This window comes from Oryzias latipes, chromosome 9 (assembly GCF_002234675.1).
Source record: "Oryzias latipes chromosome 9, ASM223467v1".
Classification (NCBI taxonomy): Eukaryota; Metazoa; Chordata; class Actinopteri; order Beloniformes; family Adrianichthyidae; genus Oryzias; species Oryzias latipes.
In genome coordinates, this window is record NC_019867.2 from 30,461,261 (window position 1) to 30,478,294 (window position 17,034).

A 17,034-nucleotide genomic window follows, 5' to 3' on the forward strand; every position below is an offset into this window, starting at 1 on the left:
TTTGTGACTGTTGCCCCTTAAGTGAAGACTGGTTCTGTTATCTCCCTGAAGGCTCACCTGCATGGGGAAGGTGGGTGTATGTGACCCCGCCCCTTCGCCCTAGGCTCCTCCCTCTACCTGAACAGGAAGAAACAGGCGAGGCAGCAGGTGAGCAGGAAAGGAGCGCTGCAGGACATGGAGGAACGGGTCTGTGTTCATGTTCATGTTTTACGGAGCGGGCCTTTTCATGACTTGTAAGCGGGTCAGAGCTGGTTCTGCTGCGGAAGCGGTCTGTGGTTGGAGAACCAGATGTTCTGCTGTCATGGTTGGATCCAGCTGAGTGGGGTTTCCGTTACCGGGATAGTCAAGTTATTAAGGCAGGGGTCCCTTGATCCACCACCAGACTGTTGACACTTAAAAAAAAAAAAAAAGTCATATCTGGAGACAGATAAAAATGTTGAATTTTATTTTTGAGTCAGATTTTCATGAAATGCTGGAAACGCTTTTCCCGCCTCCTCCGGCAGAGGGCGCCATCGCTCCTCCGGTGTTGTCGGAAGTAAGGCGCGCTTCCCGGTTCCGTCGCGCGTTTCCCGGTCGTGCGGCAGGCCGGGCCCGGTGTCGGTTCGTACGGGTGCCGGGAGGGGCGCACGCGGTTCCATGGGTAAGTAGTTTGTCCCTTCGGACCGATCGAGTTCAGAGGTTCGGCCGGACAGTTCTGGGTGCTGCTGGCTGCTGTTTGCGTCTCTAGCATGATAATGTTCGATCGACGCCGGGCCGATCAGAACTCTTAGAACCCTGCTTAACGACTTCTGCCGGATCCACGTTCACGTCGGACTTAAAATCTGCATGTTTCGGTCCATCAGAACCACGTGGATCAAGGTGTTCAGCACGTTACTGAGGTCCAAATGAATCTTTCTGTAGTGGTTCTGTATCATATGAAATGGTTGGCTAGTATCAGTCGTGTCTTCTGAAGTTACACAGAACCGGTCAGAACCTCAGGTCCACTTCTGCTTCAGTGACACCGGTTCTGTTCAGTTTGGGAGCAGAACCGCCCGGCTGCTCTTGCCCTTTGCTCAATGGACTGGACAGAACCGGGTTTCAATTCTATACTAAAGTTCTGTTAGTTTGAGGGGGCGGGGCTTTGGAACATCTCAAGAGGGAGGAGCTGACTGGACATCCACCTGTCAGTAAACACAGAGCGGTTCGGATAATCCCAGACCCGGATAAGCGGTCAGCTGTTCCCTGACCCACATGAGTCTGCTAAATCTCTGGGATCTGAGCTGCTCCTCTTTAGGATCCCTGCTGATCTGAGACCCAACAGAACCTGGGCTTTTCCACTGAAAACACTTTTATTTGGTCTAAACTGATAAATAGTCATAAATCAAAGGTGTGTACAATCTGATAAATATCTTTTGAATGTTAGTTTATAGTTTATTCTCTTATGAAAGCTGTAGGGGGAGTTTCTTTTAATGGTTTTGATTTGATTGACAGGTGGGTGCACCCAAGAAAATTTACATTTTTCCCTCCTAATCTGCCACATTTCTTTGACTGTATAAGAGAACTGGACTGAGCGAATGTGACGTCATCATTGAAGGCTAATGAAAACTGGACTGAGTGGCTCCTCCCCTCTGGGAGGAAAGACCAGCATGCTCTAAGAAGCCAAAACTCATAGTCATCTATAGAGAAAAAACCAGCTGCTACTTTGTCATTCTAGAGGCCAAAAGAACCATTCTGGATCTGATACCTTTTTTAAACATCTTCTCGATAAACTTCATTTTTTTCATGATATTTTTTGCTGTAGTTCTAGTTATTAGCTGACCAATCAGATGCCTTTATAAAAGTTTGTGCCGGTTGATTGACAGATTCTCCTGAGCCCGCTTTCAGTGGAAGGGGTGTGGTCTCCTATCATGCTCACTATTGGAGAGAGTGGTTCCCAAAGACACATGAGACGATCACAGCTTACTGAAGACGCCTGATTCCAACATTAAAGAAAATCGGCGTCTAAATTGACTACATTTGGTTGGAGTCAGAAGTAAGTTAGTTCCTACGGACGCCATTATGTTGGGGCCAGACGCTGTCAGTGATAGGTGGTTGGTCCAAGTTGGTCTGAATTAACATTTCTATGGCAACCACTCTCATCAATCAGGAGTGAGGTGTTGGAAAGCCACACCCCTTTCACTTGAAAGCGGACTTGATAGAATCTGTCAAATTCTTTGAACATTCAACGTGACACCACCTACTTTTATTCACGCATCTGATTGTTCAGTTTATATCCTGAATCCTGAACTTACACTACAGAAAAAAAAACAATGAAAATGATTAGGAACATGATTTAAAGTTATCAGAGCCAGAACGGTTCTTCTGAGTAATGGAATGACTGAAGAACGGTTGGAAATTTCTCTGTAGAAACCTATGGGGTTTTGGCTTCTTGGAGCAACCAGGTTCTTCCTGTTTGGAACGCCAGGGGGGGGGGTCCCTCTCTCTCCATTTCTCACATACAGTCAATGGTTGACATCAGAGATTATCAAGCAAGTGTTTAAATTATCTATTTGCATTGCCTTCTATTGTTTGTTGTAGAGTCTAGCAGGTGTCCGGTCCGGTTTTTGTCTATGTTATACTCATCCTAGTCCCACTGGTGACAATTTTACCTGTACTGGTTCCGTCTGGGTCCATCTTGTCACTGTCACAACAGCAGGAGGTAGGTTTTTTTGCTGTGTATTCGTTTTCTCAGTGCCAGTTCCAGTTGTTACCAGGTTCATTAATGCTGGCTCTGCCAGTGCCGTTCAAATCCGTGCTACAACTTAACGGTTCTAAAAGTTCTAGTTCTATAGTTGCTAGTCTTGTCTGTGTTGGTTCTGCTGGTGCTTGTTTTATCATTGCCAGTTCTACATGAGCCAGTTCTGTCTGTGCTTGTTCTATTGCCACAAGAACTACTTGTGCTGATGATGCTGGTTCCATCATTATACTGGCGCTGGTTCTTTTAGTGCCTGTTCTACAGTACGGTTCTGTTGTCCCAGTTTCAATAAGACTGTTCTGTTGTGCCAATTTTGTCATTGCTAGTTTCACTGGTGCTGGTGATGTTGGATTTGTTCTGCGTGGTTCTGTCAGTGCCAGTTCAATTAGTGCATGAGTGTTTCTGTTGATACTGATTGAGAGCTTGCTCATCCCACATTGGTTCTGGTTCTGTCAGTGCGGGTTCTATCTGAGCCAGAGCTGCCGGTTCCATTACTGTTTGTTAGTCCTTTAGGTGCCAGATCTGTCAATGCAGGTTCTTTGTGTGTCCGTTTATGTTGCTGTCAGTTCTGTTTGTGTTGCATTGATAGTGCTCACACTGGTTCATTGTGGGTCAGATGCGGATTTGAGTCTGGATGGAGTGTGACTGACAGGGAGGTGGAGCGTGCTCTTAGATGCTTTTGCTCCTGGTGCCTGGTGGAGCAGATTGTGGGCTGCTGTGTCTGTCCGCTGCCTTTCTCAGAGACACTCTGCACTGTGACTAAAGAGTTGTACATGTTCGGCTGTGTCCTGTGTGTCCACCGCAGGAAACGAGGAGAATGCCACAGCCACGATTGTTGCTGGTAATCACCGGTGACGATTTCGGCTATTGTTCTCGGAGGAACCAGGGGATTGTTGACTGCTTCCTGGCAGGAGGGATCTCCAATGTTTCCCTGCTGGTGAACGGTTCAGCAGCTAAAGAGGCTGCAGATCTAGCCAAAAGGTAGGCTACTATCAACCTGGTGCAATTGATTCATCTTTTTTAGAGGCTTGTGCAGGAAAATGCAAACCAAACACCACAGATACTGAAGTTGCATCTGCAACCAGCTCCTTTTTGAAACAAATAGAAAGATCACAGATGTTTGCATGTTGAATGATTTTTGCTCAAGACCTTTTAGCTCTAAACTAATGCTTAGGACTTTTGTCCTGTCTTTGTTTCAGACATGAAATTCCCATTGGTCTCCATGCCAACCTCTCTGAGGGCACTCCAGTGTGTCACATCCTGCAGAAGTCCTCCAGCCTCACTGACCACAGAGGCTTTTTCCATGGGAAAATGGGCTTCCGTCAGAGCTTGGAGAGAGGTCAGCTCTGCATGAAACAGGTACACACCAGTCGTAGGTGCACATCAGCCGGGTTAACACAAACCCGAGGTGCTCATCCATCACATCACAGCTGCTGAAATAATCAGACTAACTACAGTTGTGCCTAAAGAGAGCGTACACACCAACCATAGATGCACTTTCATTCCAGGTGTACAAAACCACAGGAAGCACATTGACAGCTATACCTTTAGGTAAACCGCCTTCTGTTGACAGGTGGAGATGGAGTTAAGGGCCCAGGTGAAGCGCTTTGTGGAACTTACAGGTCATCTGCCCAATCATATGGATGGACACCAACATGTTCATGTGCTACCAGGTGAGCCTGTCATGGTCACATCCTGGTTTCATCCACTTACTGATCCCAATAAAGGGTTTTATGAAATATGAATCTCAAATGGGAACCAGATAGTCTTGCTGACTCTGCAGAATGTCTTTGCACACCAGATCCCTCTGAAGGGTTTTTCAGTCGGGCCACAAGCAACTTATGTCGATCTCCCACAAACCCCTGGTCAAGGAGTTGAACCAACAACCCTTCAGTCTTATGGACGACTCTAATAATAGAATAAAATAAATAAAAATAAAAAAAGAAGCCCTTTTTTTTAAACATTAGCGCACTGGAAGATCAGATTCTAAAACACTGCAAGAGCTCTGCTTACATCAAACAATGAGTCTAAAATGACATCAGCATATCTTATATATCTTAAATCTTCTCTGGTTGTGTGTAAGTGTGCTGAAGCTTTCCTTTGGTTGTTCCTGAACCAGCCACATCATCTGGCCATAGGGATGATTAGTCTACTAAATTGCTTTTTTGTGTCTGCGTATGTCTGTGTGCAGAGGTCCGTGATGTCTTCGCTCAGGTGATGTCAGACCACAGGATTCGGTTCACTCGTGTTCCAGTAGAACCTGGTTTGCACAGCTGCCAATGGCTCCCTGAGCACCTGCACACCTTCTACTCCCAGGTGGAGAAGGACGCCCTGGACTCCATGGCTGTCTTCAGGCATAATGGGATTAGGTAAATTCAGGGAGCGCAACAGGGTGTAACCATGTTCGGATGTGAGAAACCAAGTGTTTAGTTATGTGTAAACAAATATTCCCAGTTCCCACGCGCATAAGCAAATCTTTGAGTGCATGTGCAATAAAACAGAGTAAACTGATGTTTTTAACAAAGCTGTTTGTTCAGGAGGTAAAGAATTCTGACCTCAGTTATTTCTGTCCTCAGGTGGCCTGATGTGTACCTTGGACTGACCACCATGGGTCAAAACATGTCTGTCCCCCACCTGCAGAGGGCGCTGCGGCTCGCTCTGGCTGCAGGGCAGATGGGTGAACCGTCCAGTAGGGCGTGTGTCACAGCTGAGCTTATGGTCCACCCAGGTTACCCAAGTCATCCCCAGGAGGGCGGCTGTGGGGAAGGACCGGACGACTTCTCTCAGTCACTTGAACGACAGCATGAACTGAGCGTGCTCAGTGACCCGTCTATGGCAGCGCTCTTGAGCCAGGAGAAGGTTCAGCTGTGTGCTTTTAAAGACCTTTGACCTTTGTTGTCTCTGGAGTCAATGAGCCTGGACAGAACCGCTGGTAGAACCAAGGTTCAGCATATCTTGGGTTCTCTGAGGTCCAAAATAACTTTTTTTAACACACTATGACTCATTTCACTACTGATGCTAGCTAGCATCTCCGGAGGGTTTAAATAAAAAGAGTTTTATTGACCTAATATGGATGGAGTTTTGTTTATTTATCAATTCCAGTGACCGAATAAGAGAACGGTATCAAGAGAGTGTGATGGCATCCATAGAAAAATGACTTATGTCTGGTTAGAACCAAATTAAGTTAATTCAGTCACCATTTTTCTGGAATATGGATGTCGCCATTTTGGAACCAGACATCCTCAGTAAGCAGTGATTGGTCCAAGTCGGTCTAAGTTTTAAAAATATTAAAACTGTGCTCTGAAAAGAGGTCAACTAAACAACCAATTCAGGTCGCGGTCATTTATACAAGTGAAACAAACTGACATAACCAACTGCAAACTAGCAGAAGAGCTTTTCCTGGTCATTTCAAAATGGCTGCTACTGTGAAATCGCAGAAACCCTTTTTGGTGGAAAAAGTTTAGCTAAATGTTCTAACCTTTATGGCTTATCTATTGTTAAATTTTTTTTATAATAGCGCTTTCTTAATTGAAAGAATACAAATTTGGTTAATTTTTTATACCATGCTAAAAATGTGTGTATCAAATTTGAGACAGTGGGTAAATAAGGGGCTTTTTTTTCTTGAATTCTGATATGAATATTTTTGCATCCTAAAATAACACTGTGAGCAAAAACTTAGCATCTCATAGCCCCTAAAAAAAAAGAAAAAAAATCCACACAAAACAAATTAGTATTTTTGTTTTGTGTGGATTTCATCAAAGGGTTTTAAAAACATCTTAATTCCAAAAAAACTTCAATTGCTTATCAATTCATAGATGTAGTGGGTTTTACGGGCTTAAATAAGACTACAGACGTGTCTAATCCTTAGACTTGGTCTAGTACTCCACCATAAATAACATGAGGGAACTAAATAAAAGCAAAATATTTGTTGGGATTTTAAGCCATGTTCACTTTCTGTTTATGGTTTAACTATGACCTGATACATCAGCCTGATCGTCACAACCACAGTGGTTGCCACACAGAAACAAATGGCTTTACTTTAAGGAGGGCGGTTCAACAACACACCAGCCAATCAAAAACCGTCCTTTAATGGAAACAGAACAGAGGTTTTACATTTTCCAGGGGAAATGTCACTCGTGACTTGAATTGACCGCAGACTCATCTCAGAAACTCTGATGGTTGCAGAGATTAAAAAAAGTTATCTGGATCATTGATGCTCCTGGTTGATTCTGGAGCATCGGGTTCTCTCACATCCTCAATTAATAAAGTAAATAAAAATCTATTTAGACTCATTTAAACTACTGAGGTCAAAGTGCTGGTTTCTTTCTGGTTTGTCCATCATGTTCAGTCATGGGTGAGCCGTGTCCACTGACTGCTTTTGTTTCACCGGTTTATTGTTAAGACATTAAAGATCGTTTGGAAAAAACAAAATGTTTATTGATTTTTTTATGAAAGTACCTCCAAGTGCTTAGGATAGCTATCAATAGTTTAAAAGTGACAATTTAAGACCCACTCTGATGAAATTGGTAGTTTTGGTGTTTTTAACGTGTTCTTGTGGCATTTTTCTGATGAAGGAAGACATATATAAAGAAAATTAAGATTAACATTGAATTGGTTAGTTCAAAAGGCGCCCAAGTCCAAGAGTTTTTTTTTCTCCATGAAATGATTTTAATTGCATAGCTTTTAGGGAGGCTACACCAAATGATTAATACTTTAACCAGATTTAGCACCAGTTCATAGCTTATAAATGCTATAATAAGAAGCACCTCCCCTTTATCATTTCAGAGGACTAGCAAACTAAAGTCTCTGGACTTGGGCCCTTCTTGAATTAATGCTGCCATATTGGATAACTAGTGCTGCCATCTATGGGATAAAGCTAAACCCATGCAAGAGAGGCTCAAGTCCAGGAATTTTGCACTTAATGCATTTTACATGTCAAGCATAGTCAATCCATTAAAACAGACTTGGGACTTTTTTGCGAATTATCAGACAGCTTTTCCCTTGAAGACCATAGAACACTTAATATATCTATTTTGAAAAATTCTGGACTTGGGCCCCTTTTGAACTGACCGATTCAATTGCATTTCTGAGTATTTCTTCATTCAAGTCGCAGTGAATCAGGAGCAGGTGAAAAAATACAGCTAGAAAAAGAGCTCATTTGTGTTGTAGAAAACATGCTGGGTTGGGCCCATGAGCTACAAACCCCCTGCTACTCTCCATTCTGATAAATCCATTTACAGACAAATAGATCAACTTTTATCTCTCTTATCTCATCACACAATTTCCTTGTTTTTCACTCTCATTTTTTGCATTTACAAGCCCACTCCGATCATCTTTTGATCTACTGTCAAAGTTTTCTCAGTGCTCTTTTAATTATGATTTTACAGTTTTTAGTAAAAATCAATAAAACTGTGTAGTTTTCTAGGACATAGTTTCTGCAGAGCGGCAGACGTTCACCAGAAATTCACATCTGAGTTGTGGGCTGGACTGTAAGCCTCCCCTGACTTCCCATCATCCCTTTTTCACTCTCTCCTGCTAGCATATAGCCCTTACCTCCCCGACCTAACAAAATAGTTTGAGCTATCCAGCCGTATAGTTTGGATGGAAATTCCAGCCCGGATGAGGAAAAGAAAGACGTTCATGGATCCATTTGTCTGACTGTGGATGCATTCGAATGGGGCGGAGCAGGAAGTTTGAGGCACAGCAGGACCTACGAGCTTTTCCAATTGCATTTTTCATTTGCTCCAGATTCACAGTGATTAGAATAAAGAAACATTCAGAAATGCAATCTAAAGTTTCTTAATGTATGTCTTCCATCATTGTATGTGTACAAGTCTCTCCATGGCCGAGCACCAAAGTACATCTCTGACATGTTAGTGCCATATGAACCATCTCGTACTCTGAGGACCTCAGGGGCCGGCCTCCTGTTGATTCCCAGAGTCAGAACTAAACAAGGGGAATCAGCGTTTCAATATTCTGCAGCTAAAATCTGGAACAGCCTCCCTGAAGTCGTAAGACAGGCCTCTTCTGTGTTCATGTTCAAATCTAGACTTAAAACATTTCTGTTTAGCCGTGTATATGACTGAAAGGTCCTATCTGCACTTTTCTTTCCTTTCCTTCCTTTATTTTTAAAATCAATTTTCAAATTTTTTCTTTGCTTTTAAAGTAAATTTTACGTTGATTATTTATATGATGTATTGTGATTTTAATGCATTTTTCTGTTTTGTGAAGCACCTTGAATTACTTTGTGTACAAATTGTGCTATACAAATAAACTTGCCTTGCCTAGAAAAATGTCACAAGAACATGTTAAAAACACCAAAAACGTGATTTTCATTGGAGTGGGTCTTTCGCAAGTGCTCCAGTAATTTCGTTGTTTTTGTTTTTGTAATTTCCTCCTTCTTTGACCCTAACCACTCCCGGTAAATTGTTGCTCTTGCTAAATCTGTCTCCACTAAAGTATTTTCTTTTATTGTTTATAATTCTTTTTCAGAGTGAGTTTTCCTGCCAATGTTTACAACACACACTGATCAATGTAATGATTTGTTAGGTCACATCTATAACCTATTAATAACAGCGCACAGTTAGGGCACGTTGCTGAAAGCAAGCTTTGAATTGGATTTGCATACTAGTCTCCTACTCTGCCTTTCTGTAGAGAACTGGTGGTTAACAGATACATAAATAAATACATATTATTCTCATGTAATCACATACAGAAATGTTAAGACTGAACTTTAGTTTTTTCTTGTCTTTTGTTCCTTATTGTGTCATGAATTTTGTTCTTTGTTAGCTCACAGGTGAGGTCTCACAGATTTGACCTCATGGGGACTTCGGAGGTCTACAGCCCTCTGGGGGAAGATTTTGGGGGCATTTAAGTTTCTTCTGAATATAATATGGCTGACATTAAGACTCTTAACAGAAATTGAAGTCCTTACAGTGCTGAGGTTTGTGCATGGGTGTGTACGCGCGCGCGCGTGCAACGCCGAAAAGTGTCAATAAAGACAATAAAGTGCTTTCTTCCCCCCGTGGTGCATTGTGGGAACACAGTAATTCCAAGATGGCGGCGAGCAGGAGGCTGGCCAAGGTAAAGGTTTCGGTTCGGTTCCGTTTAGGTTTTTGAGACGGTCCACAAATCCCCCGTGACCACCGCACGCGCTCCGTTGGCGTCGTAGGAACCGAGCCGGTTTCGTAGGGTTTGACGGTGGTTTCGATCATGACTGAAGTCCGGATCCGCGGTGTGACGCTCCAGGCCCGGGTCCAGAGCCTGCCTGTCCGAGACGGCTGCCGGTTCAGATCAGGGTTAGAGTGGACCTGAGGTAGACGGCTGTCTGGGGGGTGAAGGGGAAGTGGTCAGGTTCGAGCGGTTCTTGGTCTGGGTCGAGTTCTGGTCGGCTAACCTCCGAAGCTAACACAGATCACAGTTGTTAGCTGTCGACGGACACGCAGCCAGGCGGGATCTTGACCTGGTTCTAGGTGTCCCGGCTTGTTGTGCGGGTTGGACCTAGTAGTTGTGAGTCGGTTCGGTTCGTTTCCCCGTTTTGCGTCAAACACGCAGCGTCAGTTTCGGTTTGCGGATCTGCGCAACGGCTGGCTCACTTCCGCGTATCCGTCCGTCCAAGCCGGTCCAGGGGCCGGGAGGCTGATCCCGCGGGTTCCGAAATCTTTCCTAGCGGTTCTATTGTGACCGAACCGAAGCCACAGACGGACCGGAAAAACCAGACTGTGGTGGGATGAAGGGACATCTTGGTTCTGAAGGTTTTGGGTGGACCTGGACTGCTCCTCTCCAGGAGGTTACAGTGACGTCAGGACTCCTGTTGTCTTCACTGACATTCAAATGAAATCCAGGTTCCTGAGCTCATGCTGGACCTGATCTGAGCATCTCCTCCTGTGTGCTGGTCTTCACCGCATGGAGGGAGGTTCTCCCACAGACTGGATGGGTTCTGCATTGATTGTTGACAGCAGTCCAGTGTTTGCAGCCGGTCCTGTCCTCCCATCTGCTCCTTCTTGCTTAGTTTGTCCTGTGTCTGTCCTTCTGACCTGCTTCTCTCCCCTGTTCCTCCATATCTGCTGCTGTTCTCTGTTCTTCTGTTTTGTTCTCTTCCAAATTGCCATTTCACCCCTGTGGTTCTCGAGGTGTTCCACTAATCAAGATAAAGACCAAACTGTCCACCTCCTTATTAATGTTCATGTATAATAAATCAAAACTGCTGTGATGCTCTTTAGATCGTTTCAGAAACATTCAAGTTTTTCTACATTCTCAAAGACATTGAGATATTCTGGAGCAAAGACATTTTGTGACAGAACAGTTTAGACCTCCAGCCGGACTGAGTCAGGGCGACTATGTGACTTATTTGGACCAGCAGAACCACAAACACTGGAGGCACACGTTAAACTAAAGAAACAGGTTACCAACGGCAACAAGAATGGCAAGTTTCATGAATGAGAGAAGACTGAGGAAAGATCCAGAATGAAGAAAGTAAGGGAGAGCTGGCAGTTCGCGCTAAAGACTCGCAGAAGTCCGGGTCCAAAACAGAACTTTTAAAGACTTGGTTCAGGGTCACCTAAGGCTTTTCCATGAAGCTTTGTTAAGAAGGGAAAGTTTCAGGTCTTCCTACCAAACTGAAACAGAACGTTGGCTCCTTAAACAGAAGGCTAGGTGTTGTGATTCTTGAAAGGGCGCGTAATTCTACAGACTTAAAATAAAGTTTTCGTTTTAGAACATATAAAGCTATGAGATAACATGCATCATTTAAATGTTTTAGTGTTGGCAAAGAAAACTTTTTTAACAGGCGGTCGATGAGAAGAACGGTGCTGCTGCACCCTGCTTGTAGAAAAGCCTAAAAATGTAGGAATGACGGTGAATACATCCTGAAGTAACCTCGTCTCTAGGGACACGATGTTCCTCATTTTTAGAATTATTGCAGAGATGAAGATAGTTCTAGAAACTTAAGCAATGTAAGAGTTAAAAGCCAGGTTTTCCCTAAAAGTGAGTACTTCATGGTTTCTCACAGGTCATAAAACTACCTGTGTGGTTCCATTGTAATTAAGTGAACTCCTGAAGGGCTCTGGTTCAAGAATAATGACCTTTGTTGATCTGAGTTTAGTGAAAGAAAGTGAAAAGCCATCCATGTTTCAATCTGTAAGACATACCTAAGGTCTTGTAGACTCAGAGGCTGATCAGGTGAGGTTCCTTGACCTTGATTCACGCTCACTAACCAGTTCTCTGCATGGCTCTGGATCCCTCACCTGTTTGTGAACTGCAGCCTCAGAGCTCCTTATCTGGTTGGAGTGGATGATGTCGGGTTTATTGCGCTGCGTGTTCATGTCTGACGGCGGAAGTTGCTTTGTTATCTTATCAGACCTGCATGGTGTGGTCATGTGACCCTGTTTTTGGTTCCTCCTGAATGGCTGGCCTTCTATCGTGGGTTTAGATGGTTTCTAGACAGAAGTGTTGCTGTGCAGTCCTGGTCTAGGGGGTGGTGGTGGTCTTGTTCTCTTCTCACCGAGGGGCGTGGTCACAGGGACTTTGGTTCTTCTGCTAAAAGGATTTTCAGAAGGTTGTTTCCTTGTGTTTTCCAGGAACTGGAGGAGATTCGCAGGTCTGGGATGAAGAACTTCAGGAACATCCAGGTGGAGGAATCCAACCTGCTCTCATGGCAAGGCCTCATCGTTCCTGTGAGTATCTCCTCTTCCTCTGAGCTCCAAATTCTCCCTAAAGCATCACCTTCTTACCCCCTCTGTTTACTTCCAGGACAATCCGCCCTATGACAAAGGTGCGTTTAGGATTGAGATTATTTTCCCCACCGAGTATCCCTTCAAGCCTCCCAAAATCACCTTCAAGACCAAGATCTACCACCCCAACATCGACGAGAAGGGCCAGGTGTGCCTCCCTGTGATCAGTGCAGAGAACTGGAAGCCGGCCACCAAAACCGACCAAGGTGGGTTGTCCTGATCTGAGAGCTCCTCCACTAACCAGAGTTATGAAAGACACAGACAATCCTTTGTGCCATTTTATGGCGTCCAGATGACCCCACCCTTACATTGACGTGTTCTCCCTACCATGACAAAGGTGGATAAAGGTGGAAAGATTTCATGTAATCCATGGACACCAGTGAAGATCAAAAATCATTGAAGAAAAAAGGTTCAGCGCACTGTCTAGTGGGTCTAAATGACCCAACTCCCAACGTTAACGTGCCTCGGAGGCACGTTAACGTTGGGAGTTGGGTCATCTGGACCCCACAAGATAGCACAAGGGATAAAGGCCGTTGGGTGGGATGGAGTAACGTTTTAACCCTTTAAAGCCCCGGTGTTTACATTGTCGACCCAGTCCAGTTCTTGTATACAGTCAGTAGTTCTGTCATGTTCAGAAATGGAGCGCCTTGGCATCAACAAGACCTAAAACTGGCAGAACGTGGGTGTTCCATAGGATCAAAACATGAGCTGGGTGGCTAAACTCCTGAATTGCTGCACGATAAGCGACATAACACATAAACAGGTTCACTAGAACTGTGCGGTCTACAAGAGCAGTGCTACATTACCCTCCATGACCCCTCCCTTCCTCCGTCCCCACCAGCGTTTGTACACGGTCATTCTGGGAGCATCAGAGTGCAGCCACATCATCTGATTCCATGTCTGCATTTGTGCTTTAGTCCTAAATTCAAAGACTTTTCTAAAGTCTTTTGGCTTTAAAAACAGCTGCTAAATTCCTTTCAAACCAGGTCATAGAAAATTCTTTAAAGGGAGCACGGTGTTGCCATTGGAAGAGCAAAATGTGACATGTGTTCACTGCACATGCAGCAGGGATGTGACGGCGTGTGGCAGGTATGACCTTCCTTCAAATATACGCAGAAGATCAATCTGCATGCAACCAAACGGGTTTAAAAAAAACCCAAAATCAACGAAGGAAAACTGCATTTACTGGATTAGGAATCGTCTGATAGCCGTGGTGCAGGGGTAGAGCGGTCGGCCTCTGATTGGAAGGTCGCAGGTGTTGTTCCCGCTCCACCTGCCAGTGTGTTGAAGTGCCCTTGGGCAAAACACTGAACTGAAATGTAGTAAAGCACCATAAAAGCATACACCATTCCCTGTTTACTCTGTAGGTGTTTTTATTTTAGATTATATTTAAAAACCTGAACATTATGAAGTTTAAACTTCCCAAACTGATTATTTAGGAAAACAGTATGACAACCGGGGAAAAGTCAACCATGTAATTTCCTTTTATGGTGAATACATCAACTCACTCTAACATAAATCTGAAGCTCATGAAAGTCACTCTCACTTGGGTTTTGAGATTTGGTCATTTTTAAAACAGAGATGACAGAACTTTCAGAACAAATCTTCAATTATTGTAGATACTTGGTGGTTCTGCTTTGTTCTGATGGGTCAGAGCTGCTGCTTCAGGAGAACTCTGCAGCTTCTCGGGCTCCTGGGAGAACGTCCAACACCAGAAAGGAGGTCATCGTGCCCGTTGAGAGCTCTCCTTCAGAGGCACCAGCAGCAGCTGCGTGTGGGCCATTGGTGGTTCTGATCGGGGTTCTGTTTGTGTTGCAGTGATCCAGTCCCTCATCGCGCTGGTCAACGACCCGCAGCCTGAGCACCCCCTGAGGGCCGACCTGGCAGAAGAGTACTCAAAGGACCGTAAGAAGTTCTTGAAGAATGCCGAGGAGTTTACAAAGAAACACGGCGAGAAGCGGCCACTGGACTGATCACATGACGCGCTCAGAGCCCCCCCCTGCCCCGTCCCCTCCCCAACCCCCCTCCCCACCCCGGCCGGGCCTCGCCTCCCATTGAGGACTGTCTGTGGGTCAGGCAGCCTCCCCCTCGTCTTCTTTGACCTCCAGGCCATTTCCAACTTTCTGCTCTCTAAAGGCCACAAAACGGAAACGGGTGCAAGGGAACACGCCGCTCAGCTAGACGGAACCGATTCTGTTCCTCCGTTCAGAACCTTCTCTTTTCAGGTCCGCTCTTTATTTTTGATGAGTAGAAGCTTTCAGTTCCACCCCTGATCGGGCTGCTCTCATCTGACGACCAGGTGAGAGAAGCTGCTGCCGGGAGCTCCGAGGTGTTCTGAGAGACCCGCCTCGACCCAGCGGGTTTCCTTCCGAACATCCACGGCTCCTCTCAGAACACAACCTTCACTTTGTCTGCTGCATGAATCGGGTCACCTCTGCTTTTCTTTTCCTCCTTCACTCGCTTACCTACATTGTTTTGATTGGCACTTCATGTTAATCATTGGTGGGAAGAATGTGTTTGGGTCAGTCAGAACCTCCCATACATGCCCCCTGTCCCACTGCTGGGCCCGGCCACTCTAGAACACAAGCTCTCCGCCAGCCCGAGTTGGGTGGGGCCTCACTTATCCAGCTAGATCAGGAGAAGCTGGAGAAGGAGGCTCGAGCTCCTGGACGGGCCCAGAACCACGTGTCTATGGCGGCCAACGGCACATTGGTTGCCCGGACCGGATCAGGACACAGAGCGGGACTGCAGTGGCCTAAAAGCACCATGTAACAGCTGTTTAAACTGGTCCGATATCATTCATAATAAAGATGGCTAACCATTGGGCCCACTGTGTCCTGCTTCAGTTCTCAGGTGCTGTTATGGAACTGGACCGACCCGTGGGAGACCAGGGGACGGTGACAAATGTACAGTTACTAAAACTTTACAGCTAACAAATATGAACGCGGGGCTTTCTCTGCTGAAAGTCAAAAGTGATGTGATCACACACAGATCACCTGCTGGAGTAAATCCCACTTTTTCAGAAGGTCTTCTGGTTCAAAGTGAAGTCCATGCACCCTCAAACCACTGATCTAATGATCTGCAAGATCCTGCAGAGGTCAACAGGAGGAGTTCTGGTTTTCTTCTGCTTGAATCACGGTCATGTAAGGTCCACAGGAACTGTAGATGCATAAAATGTAAGGCCAGAGGTCGCCTTTGAGTAGTTCTGATCTCATAAGCGGACCTCTTTGAGGTCATGTTAGGTTGATTCAGCAGTCTGATGATGTAGTCAAGAGGAGTTCCCAGTGAAGAACAGATTCAACAGAAATTCTTCCTGAAGGGGTACCAGTGGGCTCTTTCATACAGCCTTGGTTTAGGACACAAGTTGACATCTTCCTGCCTGATTTTCAGAAATTGCAAAACTGAAAAAGATCCACTAAAGTCTCCTGCTTTAGACCCATTTAAAAAAAAGAAAAGTTATCCCCTAAAGAAATTCCAAAACAGAGGCTCTGACTGACCTCTGCTGTGTTCATTATTCAGTCAGCTGACCTGAAGACCATCCTTTTCTGACAAGAGGTCCAGCTTTTTCTGTGCTGGATCTAAAAGAACAGCGTCCTCAAAATCTCTACTGTTGCCCCGAAACCCCAGCTCATGTTTCAAAAGGATGAGGGTCCTTAAAAGGGTGTTTAAGTGTTCTCCCTCTACCTTCACATGTGGATGTTTTACTGACATATACCTGTTTTTGGTTTTTGCACCAAAAAACAGCTTAAACTTTCCACAGGTTACAATTTTATTGAGAATATTGGTTCTCATGGAAGTTGATTTGCAATGTCAGATTTTGACGTTAAAGACTCTGGTGTTTGATGAGAAGGTCTGCTCACGGTCCGCCGTGACCCCAAAGGCGTTCGTTCTGTCAGGGTTCTAGGGAGCCGTCAGCTTCTTCCACACCAAACCTTCATCCACGTCCACCTTCTTTGGTTTGCTGTCATGTTGGAACAGGAAGATGCTAGTCCCGCATTATAATCCTCCCTCCACCAAACTTGCCACAATTCTGCCAGATTTCCCATTCCCATGCCGACCACCAAACCCAGTCTAATCCATCAAATTTCTACATGGAGAGATGGGATTTGTCGTTTCAGAAAACGCATATTTACTGCTTCAGACATTAGTTCACATTTGGACAAAGCCTAGCAGCTTCAGAAAAGAAGTTTAGCCTGACTAACGGGTTAACCTGTAAGTGGTTGACCCTCGTGACCCCTAAAATGACGCTTCACTGAGTATGACCCCAGGCTGAGCTCTGCAAGTTAGATTAAACACACACAGTACTGAGCCTTTGAGGCAGCAGCGTCAGAATTTTCACATTTTTATTTATCTTTTTACCCGACCAGGGGCTGCATTCCTGGATGCTTTGAACACACCTGATCCAGGTAATCATCTGTAAGTAGGGGGTTGAAATATAGAAAACATGCAGACATACAGGCCTGGATGGAGTTCCTCAGTGTTTCATTCTAGAATCAGGTTTGCTCTGTTACTTAATAGTTTGGTAGCTTTAACATAATTTATATATTTACTCTTAATCAAATAATCGTTAGGATCATTGTTTCTTTTTTC

General features: G+C 44.9%; 2 protein-coding genes across 3 annotated transcripts; both read left to right on the top strand.

Moving 5' to 3' along the window:
• Positions 1-454: 454 nt before the first annotated feature.
• On the top strand, positions 455-5,781 carry ydjc (YdjC chitooligosaccharide deacetylase homolog). Its single transcript, XM_004072822.3, has 6 exons — positions 455-640; positions 3,519-3,694; positions 3,913-4,072; positions 4,287-4,386; positions 4,905-5,082; positions 5,290-5,781. Exons 1-6 carry the CDS (start codon positions 470-472, stop codon positions 5,600-5,602), a joined length of 1,098 nt encoding a protein of 365 aa, XP_004072870.3. The 5' UTR covers positions 455-469; the 3' UTR covers positions 5,603-5,781.
• A 3,932-nt stretch (positions 5,782-9,713) lies between these two features.
• Positions 9,714-15,270, top strand: ube2l3 (ubiquitin conjugating enzyme E2 L3). Of its 2 annotated transcripts, none has more exons than XM_020706310.2 (4): positions 9,714-9,796; positions 12,292-12,387; positions 12,464-12,650; positions 14,263-15,270. In XM_020706310.2, exons 1-4 carry the CDS (start codon positions 9,770-9,772, stop codon positions 14,415-14,417), a joined length of 465 nt encoding a protein of 154 aa, XP_020561969.1. In that variant the 5' UTR covers positions 9,714-9,769; the 3' UTR covers positions 14,418-15,270. The 2 variants fall into 2 exon arrangements, with proteins under 2 accessions (XP_020561969.1, XP_020561970.1); XM_020706311.2 differs by lacking the exon at positions 9,714-9,796 and adding an exon at positions 9,906-10,028.
• Positions 15,271-17,034: the final 1,764 nt, after the last annotated feature.